Raw genomic sequence first — 15,791 nt, 5'->3', positions numbered from 1 at the left:
TTTATTATTCTTACTGATTTCTTCTTAGAGTTTTTTTTAATCTACTTTTCCTTTTTCTGTTAATGTAAATGTTGAGAATTTTCAGTTTTTAAAAAGGATATTCCGATCTAAAGAGATATAGCCAACATATTCGAATAGTAGAAGAACTGAATATGAACATCTTCTATAGCTATGCAGCTATAATTTTGCTTTAAACTGAATTGCAAATTTTACTGAATGATATCCATTTGTCGATATGTAATCGATAACTTATCGATTTATTGACTGAGTCGCATTTCTGGTTTCAACTATACATTTATATAGTATATATATACTGATATGATTCAATAACTGATTTGTGGATATGCGTTTATCGGTATTTCGCTTCTGATATTGGGAAAGGATATGCCCTGAAATCTATGCGGAAGATATGCCAGATGGTCATAAGGAATAGAACTTAGCTATGCACAGCACCTTAACGAGAACAGAACTATGACATATTTATATATACATACAACTACTTACACACATATATATCTTTATATATATATATATATATAATTAACACGATTAGCTGACTATCTAGTCTAGGTCTAGATCTAGGTGTGTACGTCTGCTTCTCTTAACCGTAGCGCTATAGTCGAAGGTCTAGAGTCTAGACTTTATAATTCGCCACTTAGACGCAGCTTTCGGGCACACGTTGCGTCATGAGGCAATCCTTTATCGCATTTATATTGATGTTGTCATCCAAATCCTGGGACGAGTTGCATGAGGTGGTTGTTGTCGAGGTGACGCCCACGCCCATAACGCTGCCCACACTGCCCAGCAGCAAGCTGGAACCGGACCCAGGCTGATGCTGCTGCTGCTGATGATGATGCTGCTGTTGGTGGTGGTGCTGCTGCTGTTGATGTTGATGGCGATTCAAGGTGGCCGTGTGACCCTGCGTATGCTGCAGCCTGCCACTAGCATAGGCATTCAGTATATAGCCACCGCCGCTGCCCAGGCCGGGCGGCAGAGTGCCGACGCCGCTGCTGTGCGCCGGCTGTAAATGCGCTGCCAGCGTCGAGGTCGAGGAGAGCGATGTGGGCGATCCAATGATGGTGCCACCCATGCCAAGTGTCAACGGCTTCCCGCCACCCATACCCATGCCCATGCCCAGGCTGCCCATCATGCTGCTGCTGGGCGAGATGACGGTGCTGCTGCAGCCACCGCCAACCGCTGCAACGGCGGCCAGCAGCTGCGCGCGCTGTGCATTGATCTGGTTGTAGGTGACCGGCGGATTCGCCGGATCACTGGACAGCGCCGTAGTCGTCGTCATGGCCGCTGCCTGCAAGCAGATGTGCATAGAAAAGTTAGAAACATGCATAAGAATCACTCAGCTGGAAGCTTTGCACTGGGCAATAAATATTGTATGCCAGCCAGCTACAGTCGCTGCTATTTTGGCAGCGGCATTCAGCAATTTGCCAGTGTAACTAGGCTAAAACACTAACTTGTTTAGACGAAATTTCTATACAATTTAAAGTGTCAGTATAAAAAGCTAGAAGCAACTAAAGGATATGTCTATAGAGTTTATGTTAATTTACATGCAAATTTTTAAAGTCAAAAATAGAATTCTCAACTTGTTATAGCCTAGCTGACGACGAATCAGTAGTTGATATTTAGTTAAGACCTATTTGGACTTGGGCTTATAAAAGTTTAAAAGATACTTATTAATATTTAGTTGTCTAAAATTGATAGCAGAGAGACTGGCAAACAGCCAGCAACATGAAGCTCAACACAAAAATCAAAATAGTCTAATCAAAATCGTTATTTAAATTTTATAATGCTCCAAACCAATTTGCTAACTATAATAAAAACACTATATTCAATTATGTTATTTGTTTTGCGATAAATCAATGCTAAGTACATCTTATCGTATTTGGGCTGTGTTGTGTGTAGATTCATTTATATTCATATGCTTAATGAACTTTAATCCTATTATGATTTCAAGCGTATTCACATTTTTATCCAAATTGTGAACAGCCAGTCGAAAATATTGTGAATGCACGAAAAGCGAACGCTTGATTATAGAAAAAAGCATTTCTTTTATATTTGGCAGTTGAATTGGAAATTCTAATTGAAAATCTCTCGATGCGATTACCGAATTGCCGAATTGCTGAATTGCATTGCCCACAGTTGTTGCTGCGCAGTTTGCCATTGCCACGTTGCTCCTGTTTGCGTTATGTTTGCCAATATTTAAAATTATTTAATTAACGAATTGAGTTATGCCCAATATGCGCACGCGTCACGCCCCCGCGCCGCCTGCTGGTAATTTAAATGTAATTGACATCAGTGCAGCGAAATTCCATTTACTGCCCCAAGTGCCCAGCAGCCCAGGCTGGCGTTTATCTCCTCAAAATGTTCTTTATGCAGTGTAAAAAAAGCAATGGGCGAAGGTATGAATGAATATATGTTCGTAGAGCTGTTTATTTGACAATTCAATAGAATTTTAATCAATGACGGCTGTCTCTTTTACAGGGTAGTCGTAGTTGAGCACATACTTTAAACACTTTAACGTGTTCAACATTAATTATCTAAGTACCGGGTATGTTCTAGTCTATAGCTTCCCTCTAAAACATTTCTGCGCACCTGTAATACTCAGGTTATTCAGTCGCAGGGTATGTTCTAGTCGACTATCTACTTTTTAAGCAATTACAGTTGTATCTTGAAACACTGAAGTTAGTTGAGTGCAGGGTATCTAGTAGTAGAGCACACATTACTAAGCCCTTTCTCCTTAAACATTTGCACTGGCACGACCTTCATTTCTTTATTTACAGGATATATCTTAGCCGAGTACACACCACTAAAACACTTCCATCTATTTAACATTAATTTTGGTTTGACATTGGGCATAGACTTAGTGTGTTCTGTTTCAGTTTTCAGGTCAGATTAGTGAACTATTTGCATATATGCTATAATATTTATATATATATATAGTATATATGACAGATATGGATATTCATTGGTTGTTCTCTGCTGGCCATATGGTCAGGAGCAGGGAGCATTCTAATCGCACTCGGAACAGCTTATGTTAATGCCGGGTATCTCGACCAGTCGAAACCGAAATCCATAAATGAACTCTAATTGCAAATTTAATGAAATGAAAACAAATGGTTGAGCGAGCGCAGATGCACAGCTCCGCCCATTTTGCATATATAATGAAAGCCAACAACAAAAAAGCCAGAATGGGAATATTTTAAAGAAATAATAAATAGTGCAAACACATTCGCTGTCCCAAATTTATGCATTTATTAAAATTATAATTGTATATAAATGTTTTAATTGTTTTTACTTAAAATAAAAGTGGAATATTTGATATGAATCGGAAATGTGAAAACTGTGTGAATTGCGTTTTAGAAATGTTCAACATATGAAAAACAAATTAATTTATTGTGGTAGGAAAATTTTATAAATATTTTAATTTACAATTTTGATAGACCTAGCTTATATAACTTGACCTGTTTAACTGTGATAACTATGAGAGCTCATTATATCACAAATCTTATCAGAAAATTCTGTTAAGATAAACTCTTTTTTAAAATAAGAAAATGCTCTTGAAATATTTTAAACATAAATTAAATAAATTTCACTCAAATTTGTTAGTACTCAAAGGCTTCAGATTACCATATTTTAGTTCAGCTAACTTATAAATTTAATACAAGTTTTAATGCTGTGGTCAGGCTTGCTTATAATTCCATTGAATATGTGAAAATATACTAAAAAAAAACAAACTCTCTTCGAAGTTCGGCAGCATCATTTGAATAGCTAATATTAAGGTTTTTTTTAGGTACTAGAAGCTTTAAGGATTTTGTTTATACAAAACGTAGAACTTTTTGGTGTCGCTAGCTCTTACAACGTGTGTAAATGCTCAACGAACTAAAGCTAACATCAATAGAATGAGATGAGAGATAAAATGAGTCTTTTAAGTCTTCAGCTCTGAAAGACTTCAATAGACGTATAGACAAATGCTTCTGATCAGAAATACTTCAACATTATAGAGCCAGCCACGCCTCATTCTACACGCTATAAACATTTTATCAGCATTATTAAGAAGCATCATTCAGAGAGCTGACAGCTCTCTTCACTGTCCCTCTCTCTCTCTCTCTCTTTCGCTGCTTGCACCTCCCACCCTCCTCGTAATGCCACACTCTGCATATTCAAGATTTCTCAGGAACTTTTCTATTGTATTTTCCTTTTCTATAAAACTTATAGCGCACACATGTTGCACATTCAATCACATTCAACTGATTTACGGCCACAAAGTCCCGTCCCGTCCCGTCCCGCTCCGCTACAGCCCGCCGTCTGTGGAGCAATATAAAAATACTGAGAATATTGATTGATTATGGTTAGCTCGACATGATGTATTGTGTTTGTTAACGGGCGAAATAAGGAGAGTAGCTCGCAATTACCTTGTCGCTAGCTCGGGGCTGGTTGCCTGTTGCCTGTTGTTTGGTTGCAATACCAGCAGTGCTTGCCGCATTATCCCAGGACTTAGTGAATGGCTTTTATTTATAACTCCCGAATAGAGGGGCGGCAATCCGTGCGCCCGCTCTGACAGTTTAAAAGCTTTTTTTAATAAACACCCTTTGGCATGCTTTGGGGTTTCAGTCTGAGGTTTTGGCTTGGGGTTTTTAGTTTTTTTTTCTTTCATTTTTTGAATTGGAATTTGATGCCCGTGCTGCGGTTGTCCACACTTTTGTTTAGCAATTTGGCAATTTGAGTATTTGATTGGTTTTTTTGGCGTAAGGAAAAAACCCAAAAGCAAACCAAAAGCCGCATAAAAGAAAGTGGAGCACACAAAATTGACAGCGTGGCTAATAATAACCAACAAAATAAACCTGGCACGAGGCAGTAATTCGAAACGTTCCAAGCCAGGCCAATAAACATAGATAGCCAAAAGCCGAGTCAATCAAATGCCAATGCAAATGCAGAGGCAATCACTGAGCTGCTGGCTTCAAACGCATTTTTCCCACTTTCCAAGCGATTCCTGTTCCGCTCGGGCTGCCGTTTCTTTAATTATATTCCATATTTCCGATACGACTTTCTTTTCCCTTTTGAAGCTGCATAGAGGCAATGCTTTGACTTAAAAGTTGACTAATTCTGACAGCCAATGACAGAAAGTCACTAATATAGAAAACTTTTAACTTCTAAGTTGCATTGATTCAAGGCAAACTAATTGCCTGAAGTGAAATCTGAAATACTCGCAGTGCATGTTGCATGTGTAGACGTTAAGCGTCTATAAATTTTAATTCATATATACAGAGAAATGTGAATAGAATCTTTTTACGATTATAAATTTCAATTATTACACATACAAAAAATTTGTATATTAATTAACAATTGCAGCCGCAACAGTACAAATAGAGACAGACATAAGATATGCATATTGCGCATACGCAACGTAGCTCAACTATATTTAATTGCATAAATGTCTCTCAAAAATAATTATAAATGGATTATTAATGCCAAGGCATATAGAGATAGATATAGAGCTCATTTGAAGGCCAGTTCATATTTGATTATTTGATTCACTAATTAAACTAATTATATAAAATATTCACTGTTCTAAAAGTTCCTAATCAAATCAAATGACTGTCAAAATTTTTGATTGCGCTTGTGTAAAGATTAGATTTGGGTATATAATTCACTTATTAAACAAGCTCTTCATTATATCATACATATGTCATATATTCAAGTCCTTAATACCCTTATATATATAATACACTTTAAGTCTAATTCAGGCAATTAATAATACAATTTGTTGACAGACAATTTCAGTTGAAATTCAGACAATTTTAGTTGAATGATGCATAAAAAGTGCTGAGTTAAGTTTCAGATTTTATTTGAAGACAAATCAAACTATGTATATGTGTATATATATACATATATATATAATCTATATATATAATCTATATATATCTATATTGCTCATTTGGTATACAATTCATTTGCTACTTACATTGCCATTGGGTGACCATTTGGAAATGCTGCCAACGAGTCCAACGGCCGATGGCGTCCCAGCTGCTGCTGCTGCTGCTGCCGATGCTGTTGCAGATGCTGTAGCTGATGCTGTTACCGCAGCAAACTGATGCGCATCGCGGTCGACTGCAGTCGCAGCTGCCGCCACCGCTGTCGATGTGCTGCTGCCGGTGGCTGTGCCAGTGGCTGTGGTGCTGCCAACATTGGAGGCATTGCTGCCGCTGCTCCCAGCGCTGCTGCCGCCAACTGTGCGATTGAAATTTATTGATGTTGTTGCCACGTTTTCGGGCGTCCGAGTGCGAGTGCGAGTCGGAGTCCGAGTACGGTTACCATGTGAGGATGCGGTTGCGTTTTAGATTGGCGTATGCCATCGTTAAAATATTTACGATTAAAAGAAAATTGCATCCGTTGATTGGATTGGATTGGTTTTTGGTTCCATTTCGGATTGGTTTGCCGTGGTAGCGGTCGTCGTTGTTGTCGTTGTTATTGGTCGTATTGTTGCGTTGATGAGATTGATAACGATTACGCGTTGTCCGCAAAGCAGAAATCAGGCAGCAGCCAGACAGACACATGCCAAGTAAATGTTGGAAAAGTAGCCATAAAAATTTGATTAAAGTTTAACACACAAACTGCTATAAAATATCAAAGCGAGCCCGCACAGAGCAAGCCGAACGCCAAGTCGAATGCATAGTTAACAATACTCTAACTAGCGTAAGTTAGTTGAGCTTTTGACTTAGTAATGAGTTTGGGCAGCTGCTTGAGTGAGCTGAGATAGCAACATGTTGTAAGTAGCTTACCGTATTGTGAGGGTATTACATCTGGATCACGTTCGTCCTCGACCAAATCCTCAGATGATTTCGTTTTTATGTCCGTGTGCTGCCAGCGCGGCTTCTCCAGGTTGTTGCTCTGCAAAATGTCATCAAACATTATTAATTGCATGCGAGTGGAAAATCAGAAAATAACTAAAGTGCAATGTGGAAAGTGGGAAATTGTGTGTTTCCTTTGCACTCACCTTAAAGACATCGCCCGATTGGGCGACAACGCCTGCCGCCGTCGCCTTGTTGCCGTGCTGGCGATTGCGTCGCAGATTGTGCACGAATGTAACCACAAAGATTCGTATCGCGATGGCTACCCCAATAATTATGATGGTTAGAACGCTGCCAACAATCACCGGTGACAGCGTGAGCGTCACGTCGTCGTCTGTTATCGTTATTATTGTTGTCATCAGTTGTTGTCGTAATTGCAGGTTGACAATCGCCCGTCATAAATCATCGTCAATTTTAGATAGATTGCCATCGGTCATCGCAGATATAACACATATGCATAAGCATATATAAATATATATATATGTGTGTGTGTGTGTGCCATAGAGACGTTTCCATTCAAGTTAATGTTTGGCAGTTTTATTTTTAGGCGATTGGTGTTGGCATATGAAAATGCAAAGAATTTAATAAAGTGAACATGAGTTAAATTTGTAATATAAGACAGCGCACAGTGGGGCGAGTTCTATTAAAATGTAAGCAAAATATAATTATGCATATTAAAAGATTGACTTCCAAAATTGTGAGGTGTTAACTAGCTGACACTACTTAAGTCAGAAAAACTCTTGTTAATACAGAGTTCTCATGCCTTCATGGATCTTACAACGAATAGAAATAGAAAAGGTTTTGAGTTCAGTCATTCCACATGTCTCAGAATGCAAAAAAGGTTTTTTATTGCTTTAGTTTAAGGTTTGTAGTCGGCAACTCAAAGACAAACAATCAATTAAACTATAAATTGAAAACCTTTAAATGAGTAATAATAATAATAAATGAATTATAATAAATGTAATATTTTAAGCTGCCATTAAATGAGTAAATTAAATGAATATTATGCAGTCGAATGAGCACAGCTGCTATTCAGCTCTGGAATGTTTTCATATATATTTTCATGTACTTTTCATATATTATAAGCATCATAGATATAATCATGCAATCACTGTGCGCTGCTACTGCAGCTGGCACATCAGAAAGTCATTTTACACATAATTTTAAGCCAGCAAATTTGTGGCCCATGCGCCGCCGAGCAGAGGCAGAAGTCGGGCATGTTGATTATGTAAGTACTGCAGATGACTCTGGTACCTGTCAAGTGTCGCCGCCATATGTGGAGTAGCAAGTGGGCGAGTAGGCAACACTGGCCTGGGATTAAAACATAAAATCACTGAAAAGCAGCTGACTCGAGCGAGCTACGCTCTGAGAGGCTGCTTTCCTGTGTCAAATGCAAGTAGCAGCCCTACAATTCCCATCCATCAATCAAGCCTAGCCGCTTGAGTGTATTTGTGTGTGCGTGTTCTGTTGCGTGCCACTCACCTGTCTTGTAAGCTGTTGAGCCAATTATGAAATCGGGCAACAGATAGGCTGCACTGCGTCCCTTCTGATTGTAAGAGTAAATGCGCAGCCTCAACGAGTTGTTCTCCTGCATCATCATCGAGGTGAGCGTGTCCAGATTCTCCAGCGAGAAGAGCGCCTCCTCCGCGTTGCTCAGATTGAATCTGATCAAAGACATCGAAAGCCATCCCAAAAATATTATTATTATTATGTATTATTAAATCAGCACGGCAAATCAACAGCTCTAAGCCCTTAATCATGTGCAATCAAATGTCAGCTTGGCACAGAAACCCTCTTACAAATATCTATATATATATATATAGAGAGAGATTTTTTTTGGCAGCTTACGCCTTTCACATTGCAGCCTTGGACTATGCGGCCCAAATCAAGCGAAGCCCCCAACCCAATACCCCAGACACACACAACTGAAGCCCAAATCCAACCAAAGCATTGCTCCAATCATGACCTCAATTTAAATTTGATGCCTTTTGCCTTGTTGCGGCTTTCACTTGTCTTCTGTCTCTTGCCTCGCTTTTTCCTCTTTTTTATTTTTTTGCCAAACTCTGAAATATTAGGGTTCAATGTCTATATACATTTTGCATCATCTTTTCATCCCCACGAATGCTCTCGGTTTGAGGCATTAGAGATTCATGAAGCAATATGTAATGTGCCTGGATAACCTTTAGGAATGAATATATAGAATGTGAGAGAAGACTAGAAATCTGAATCTGAATCTGAATTTATAATTATTGCTAAAAAGGTTCAGCTTTTTTATTACGAGCCCCAACCACTATTAATTCGAACAGCATGTTTTTTTTGCAGTGCGCAATGTTTAACACACTATATTATCAATACAACTAAAGATAACACATACCAATGCATTTCGTCTCAAAGAGAATTTTATTCTCTTCACGACGAAAAAAAAAGTTTTGCTCTATTTCCAACAACAACAATAAATATGAGTAATTTATTCAAACGGTTTGCTCGTAGTTTCCATAGAATAAATCAAAGTAAGGAAAATCAAAGAGGATGACCTCTATCTATCTCTATCTCTATCTCTATCTCTATCTCTATCTCTATCTCTATCTCTATCTCTATCTCTATCTCTATCTCTATCTCTATCTCTATCTCTATCTCTATCTCTATCTCTATCTCTATCTCTATCTCTATCTCTATCTCTATCTCTATCTCTATCTCTATCTCTATCTCTATCTCTATCTCTATCTCTATCTCTATCTCTATCTCTATCTCTATCTCTATCTCATCTATCTCTATCTCTATCTATCCTATCTCTATCTCTATCTCTATCTCTATCTCTATCTCTATCTCTATCTCTATCTCTATCTCTACTCTATCTCTATCTCTATCTCTATCTCTATCTCTATCTCTATCTCTATCTCTATCTCTATCTCTATCTCTATCTCTATCTCTATCTCTATCTCTATCTCTATCTCTATCTCTATCTCTATCTCTATCTCTATCTCTATCTCATCTCTATCTCTATCTCTATCTCTATCTCTATCTCTATCTCTATCTCTATCTCTATCTCTATCTCTATCTCTATCTCTATCTCTATCTCTATCTCTATCTCTATCTCTATCTCTATCTCTATCTCTATCTCTATCTATCTCTATCTCTATCTCTATCGCTATCTCTATCTCTATCTCTCATCTCTATCTCTATCTCTATCTCTATCTCTATCTCTATCTCTATCTCTATCTCTATCTCTATCTCTATCTCTATCTCTATCTCTATCTCTATCTCTATCTCTATCTCTATCTAATCTCTATCTCTATCTCTATCTCTATCTCTATCTCTATCTCTATCTCTATCTCTATCTCTATCTCTATCTCTATCTCTATCTCTATCTCTATCTCTATCTCTATCTCTATCTCTATCTCTATCTCTATCTCTATCTCTATCTCTATCTCTATCTCTATCTCTTCATAGAGTATTTAAAGTTCGTTATAGGCCAGCTCATTCGGCTTCTTTCTTTTTCCCCACATGCCATTTGCTTCAACAAACATTTTTACATTGATGACGACGTTTGTTGCGTTTTAGCGCAGTCTTTTTGAATGAGGGTCCTTTGATATTTTTCCGGAGCTGCTGCCCAAAGAACACAGCTCCCTTCAGGCCATTTTACCATTGTTTTAATAAGCAATATTTATTAAATGTTTGCGGTTTTGCCTCGATTCGATTCGAGAAAATTTATACATTGCCTGCCGCATAATGTTGTGTGTGTGCATGTGTGTGCGTGCGTGTGTGCATATGAATACGATTCGATTTTTGGGTCTGGACTCTGTAATAAAATGCGCATCTTTTTAAACACGCATTTGACATGCATATAAATTGTTGATTTGCGCTGGCAAAACGTTTGGAATGGAAACAACTTAGCCCGAAGGCCTTCTCTTTTATGCCTAATTACCCACCCGCCCGCTGCTAAGAGCAGCAGGTGTGGGTGCGAATACATTTATGCCTGGCCTTTCGCCCCGCTGATATTGAATAATATTGCTTTAAGGAAGCTGTCATATGCAGAAGGAGGCGGTTTCTATTGTGCGCGGGAGCAAATGTGGGTGTGGTACATCATTTATTATATTTACTCTATAAATAATGTTCTGTATACATATCTTTACATATGAGTTGCTATAGATACTTGTTGAACTGTTAGATACAAAAGTATCTCAATGATAAGTTACTTTACTATACCATACAATATTCCTACCTATATTATTTTGGATAGACTTAAATCCGCATATATTATAAAGCTAAAACTTCTGGTTTGTGTTGCTGCTCTGCTCAACTCTTTCTTGTACGTTATTAATACACTTGCGAACCCAGTTTGATTAACCTCAGGTAATATTTAATCGCATATTTGACTTTTTTGACATATGCTGAAAAGCTGAGCCTTGGGGCGGGAGTTAAGCTGAAGTTGCCCAACGTAAATCCGCGTTATAAGCAATCCACAGGGGAAAACGAACCGTGCTTTCTTCTCGTGTGCGGCCGTCCGTTTGTTTGTAGTTGTCGGTTTAATACTGTGGTAGCTGATTAATTATGCTTACCTGGTAATGCCGGTGCGTGTTGAAAACATTTCGAGCACAATATCTGTGGCAGGCCGCCATCGTAGCCGGGTATGCATTGTATGTCAACACTGAGTTCGGTGCGATTAAAGATGCTGCAATTGCTGACGCCATTTGGCAGAGCTGCACCCAGATGGTCCAGATTGGGATTTATGGGGTCCAATGTTTACAGGTTGTGCAGCAAATTAACATGAACGAGAAAACGAGAAAGAAGAGCCATGAACAGTTGTTCTGTTGTTACAGAGAGTCCCATGAGTGTTTGCTTGTGGCCTTAATGTGGGGTCAAAAGTGAAGACTCACCAAATAGCCAAAAGTACAGAAAACAGTTGCTACGCTTAAACAAGGCGCATGAATTTAAATTTGCAACATCTCTATCTCTATCTCTATCTCGATCTCTATGCTCTATCGCTATCGGATCTTACTCTATCTCTATTCTCCTATCTCTATCTCTATCTCTATCTCTATCTCTATCTCGATCTCTATCTTCATAGAGTATTTAAAGTTCGTGATAGGGCCCCCCAGCTCATCGGCTCTTCTTTTCCCCACATGGCCATTTTGCTTCAACAAACATTTTTACATTTGATGACGGACGTTGTTGTTGCGTTTTAGCGCAGTCTTTTTGAATGAGGGTCCTTTGATATTTTTCCGGAGCTGCTGCCCAAAGAACACAGCTCCCTTCAGGCCATTTTACCATTGTTTTAATAAGCAATATTTATTAAATGTTTGCGGTTTTGCCTCGATTCGATTCGAGAAAATTTATACATTGCCTGCCGCATAATGTTGTGTGTGTGCATGTGTGTGCGTGCGTGTGTGCATATGAATACGATTCGATTTTTGGGTCTGGACTCTGTAATAAAATGCGCATCTTTTTAAACACGCATTTGACATGCATATAAATTGTTGATTTGCGCTGGCAAAACGTTTGGAATGGAAACAACTTAGCCCGAAGGCCTTCTCTTTTATGCCTAATTACCCACCCGCCCGCTGCTAAGAGCAGCAGGTGTGGGTGCGAATACATTTATGCCTGGCCTTTCGCCCCGCTGATATTGAATAATATTGCTTTAAGGAAGCTGTCATATGCAGAAGGAGGCGGTTTCTATTGTGCGCGGGAGCAAATGTGGGTGTGGTACATCATTTATTTATATTTACTCTATAAATAATGTTCTGTATACATATCTTTACATATGAGTTGCTATAGATACTTGTTGAACTGTTAGATACAAAAGTATCTCAATGATAAGTTACTTTACTATACCATACAATATTCCTACCTATATTATTTTGGATAGACTTAAATCCGCATATATTATAAAGCTAAAACTTCTGGTTTGTGTTGCTGCTCTGCTCAACTCTTTCTTGTACGTTATTAATACACTTGCGACCCAGTTTGATTAACCTCAGGTAATATTTAATCGCATATTTGACTTTTTTGACATATGCTGAAAAGCTGAGCCTTGGGGCGGGAGTTAAGCTAAGTTGCCAAACGTAATCCGCTTATAAGCAATCCACAGGGAAAACGTGCTTTCTCTGTGTGCGGCCGTCCGTTTGTTGTAGTTGTCGGTTTATACGTGTAGCTGATTAATATGCTTACCTGGTAATGCCGGTGCGTGTTGAAAACATTTCGAGCACAAATATCTGTGGCAGGCCGCCATCGTAGCCGGGTATGCATTGTATGTCAACACTGAGTTCGGTGCGATTAAAGATGCTGCAATTGCTGACGCCATTTGGCAGAGCTGCACCCAGATGGTCCAGATTGGGATTTATGGGGTCCAATGTTTACAGGTTGTGCAGCAAATTAACATGAACGAGAAAACGAGAAAGAAGAGCCATGAACAGTTGTTCTGTTGTTACAGAGAGTCCCATGAGTGTTTGCTTGTGGCCTTAACTTGTTGGGGTCAAAAGTGAAAGACTCACCAAATAGCCAAAAGTACAGAAAACAGTTGCTACGCTTAAACAAGGCGCATGAATTTAAATTTGCAACACAGAAATGGCCAATCTGCGGATAAATACCTGCTGAATTTCAAGCATTATAGCTTACCCTCTCACTCTAATACTTGCTGTACTATTTACTCTATAGTAACGCGCAATAACTCAGGATCACAACAAAGAGCAATAATGACGCCTCAGACTACTTCTTTTAGCAATGTTCTCTTTTCTGCAATACCCTGCAATACAGCTTTCCCACTCACACTTTCACTACCGTTTCTCCTTGCTCTGCAGTATAAGCGAATGAATCGGGATCACACCAAAGCGCAATAATGACTACTGTGACCAATAGACTTATCTCCCTCACTCTGCACAGCAATGGCTGCCCTGTTAAGTGACTCTTTCTGTTCGTGTTACTAAACAATAACCACTCTCCTCTCGCTGCTTCGCAAGCATACGAAAGGGAATCACAACAAAGAGCGATAATGGCTGAGCTATTTTCGATACTCTTTACGTCAATGGCCGCTCTTTCGATATGCACTTTCTATTAGTGATGTAATCCATACAGTGCATCTGACTTCCTCGCACTCTGTACTTTTGTGTAGCTCAGTCATGAATCGGGATTAAAAGCGAGTGCTCTTTGTAGCATCTGCAGACATTTGAGTTATCTAGCGAATGCTTATGCAGATGATTAAGCGTAGCAGCCTTTCCAGTGAATACTCGTTAACATATGTAGTTGAGCTACTGTCAACTTACCTGCTAAAACTACTTGAAAGAGACAGGGCTGTTGCTGTGTTCCCACTTCGTTAGCCGCCCAGCAGGACAGTGTACCATAATCCTGCAAATATTTAAAGTAGAAAAATACTCATATTTATGTACAGAAGCGACTTATTGTATATGTAGCTTCTTAATTGGTCAAGGTAGACGGCATTTACCTGAGGTGCTCGGCTGGATTTCACAGTGTGCCGTGCCACCTTGCATGGGCTCTTTGGCACATGAACTCTCTAATGCCAGACGACAAAAGGTGGCTCCAGGTGAAGAGGTGGCTGGCAACTCTGCAGTGTGTGGGTTTTTCCATCGCATTCGGCTATGACGTTGTCAGGCAATCGCAATATGAAATTCTGATTTAAATTCCAAAAAAAAAAAATTTTTTTTTTTTTTTTTTTTTTTTTTTTTTTTTTTTTTTTTTTTTTTTTTTTTTTACGTTGGGCGCCATTAATATGTTGCTGGTCCAGCGATGACTAGGCGTCGGTGGCAGGTCCAGCGTTGATCGGGTATTTATAGTCTTAATCAATAAGTTGCTGGTCCAGCGATGAGCTAGGCGTCGGTGGCAGGTCCAGCGTTGGTCGGGTAATTATAATCTTCTTATGATGATTATGTTGGAGGGTTTGACTTCACCCCCTTTTCTATTAACTGGCCTTGTGGCTCAGCAATGATCAGAAATATAACAATTTGATTACGGCGGTGTGCCGGAGTAGTGCGGGTTTATTCTTCAAACTTCAATGCAAAACTGATTTTTAGCTACATAGAATATTTCACTTAAGCTAAGCCAAAACTCGCATCACACCACAATGTCATGGTCGGCAAGCCGACTCAGCAATCTTAGGCAATAACGGAAACTCTTGCAGTAAACAAAAGTATCTGGTTACCGCCGCTGACCATTGCAGTTATAGCGCGCTGATACAAAGTATGCAGTGTCGCAATTGCGAGGGCTGTTTCTTAACTTACGAAACACGCGATAGCGAGGGTTGGTTATAAACTTATGAAATACCCTATATTAAATGTTATGTGTTAACTTATATACATACATATTAAATTAATGAAATCAATCAATAAAGTATCTGTTGCAGCATAAAAATCACAAAAAATTTACAAAAAGCGAAGATATTGGATTAACAGCGCTGTTAAATGCCAGCGCTTGACCCCACTGTGAACAGCTAGGTATTTAACAGTCGGAAGAGAGAACAGCAGCGCTAACAGCAATATGTTATTATACGACTTTGAGCGCATAATTAGAAGAACTGTCCAAGTTCCTTTCGTTAAGTTGTATATGCATACAATAGCGACAACAGAAGCAAAATTACGCTATGTTAGCATCACTGTTAAAATAAGTGCTCCGTTAGACTAGACGTACAATTTCTATTTTTAAAGATTTCTGCTTAAGTTCTTATGCTATGCGATGATTTGCACTTTCAACCAAATGATACTTTAATTTAAAAATTACGTAAATAGAAAAAGAAATACCGGAAAAAAGAGGATCAACAAAATAGCTGGCATCGCTGTCAAGCAGTTAAATGCTGATAAATTAACTTGTAGCCGCCCACCTTGGGCTAGCCCAGCAGCGCATGGCCCCTTAGCCAGCCTCAAAAGTCTGCAGCAGTTTTTTTAATGCTCAAGCTGAGCAACGGCCCCCGGGCGAGGCGTC

The 15,791-nt window shown here is 39.1% G+C and overlaps 1 protein-coding gene across 1 annotated transcript in view; it reads right to left on the bottom strand.

Moving 5' to 3' along the window:
• Window positions 1-558: 558 nt before the first annotated feature.
• The window catches only part of LOC115483304 (nephrin), a 78,058-nt gene continuing 62,825 nt past the window's right edge, over window positions 559-15,791 (bottom strand). Inside the window, exons 13-19 of the mRNA XM_030224668.1 lie at window positions 14,123-14,204; window positions 13,032-13,173; window positions 8,346-8,527; window positions 7,010-7,197; window positions 6,795-6,903; window positions 5,978-6,243; window positions 559-1,306 (exon numbers count right to left, since the gene is read on the bottom strand). Coding sequence (XP_030080528.1) covers window positions 656-1,306; window positions 5,978-6,243; window positions 6,795-6,903; window positions 7,010-7,197; window positions 8,346-8,527; window positions 13,032-13,173; window positions 14,123-14,204 — 1,620 coding nt within the window. The 3' untranslated portion in view covers window positions 559-655. The remainder of the gene's footprint in view (window positions 1,307-5,977; window positions 6,244-6,794; window positions 6,904-7,009; window positions 7,198-8,345; window positions 8,528-13,031; window positions 13,174-14,122; window positions 14,205-15,791) is intronic.

The sequence above is a fragment of the Drosophila hydei genome, unplaced genomic scaffold, assembly GCF_003285905.1.
Source record: "Drosophila hydei strain 15085-1641.00,03,60 unplaced genomic scaffold, DhydRS2 tig00008116-arrow-pilon, whole genome shotgun sequence".
Classification (NCBI taxonomy): Eukaryota; Metazoa; Arthropoda; class Insecta; order Diptera; family Drosophilidae; genus Drosophila; species Drosophila hydei.
This window is presented reverse-complemented; position numbering and strand designations above follow the sequence as displayed.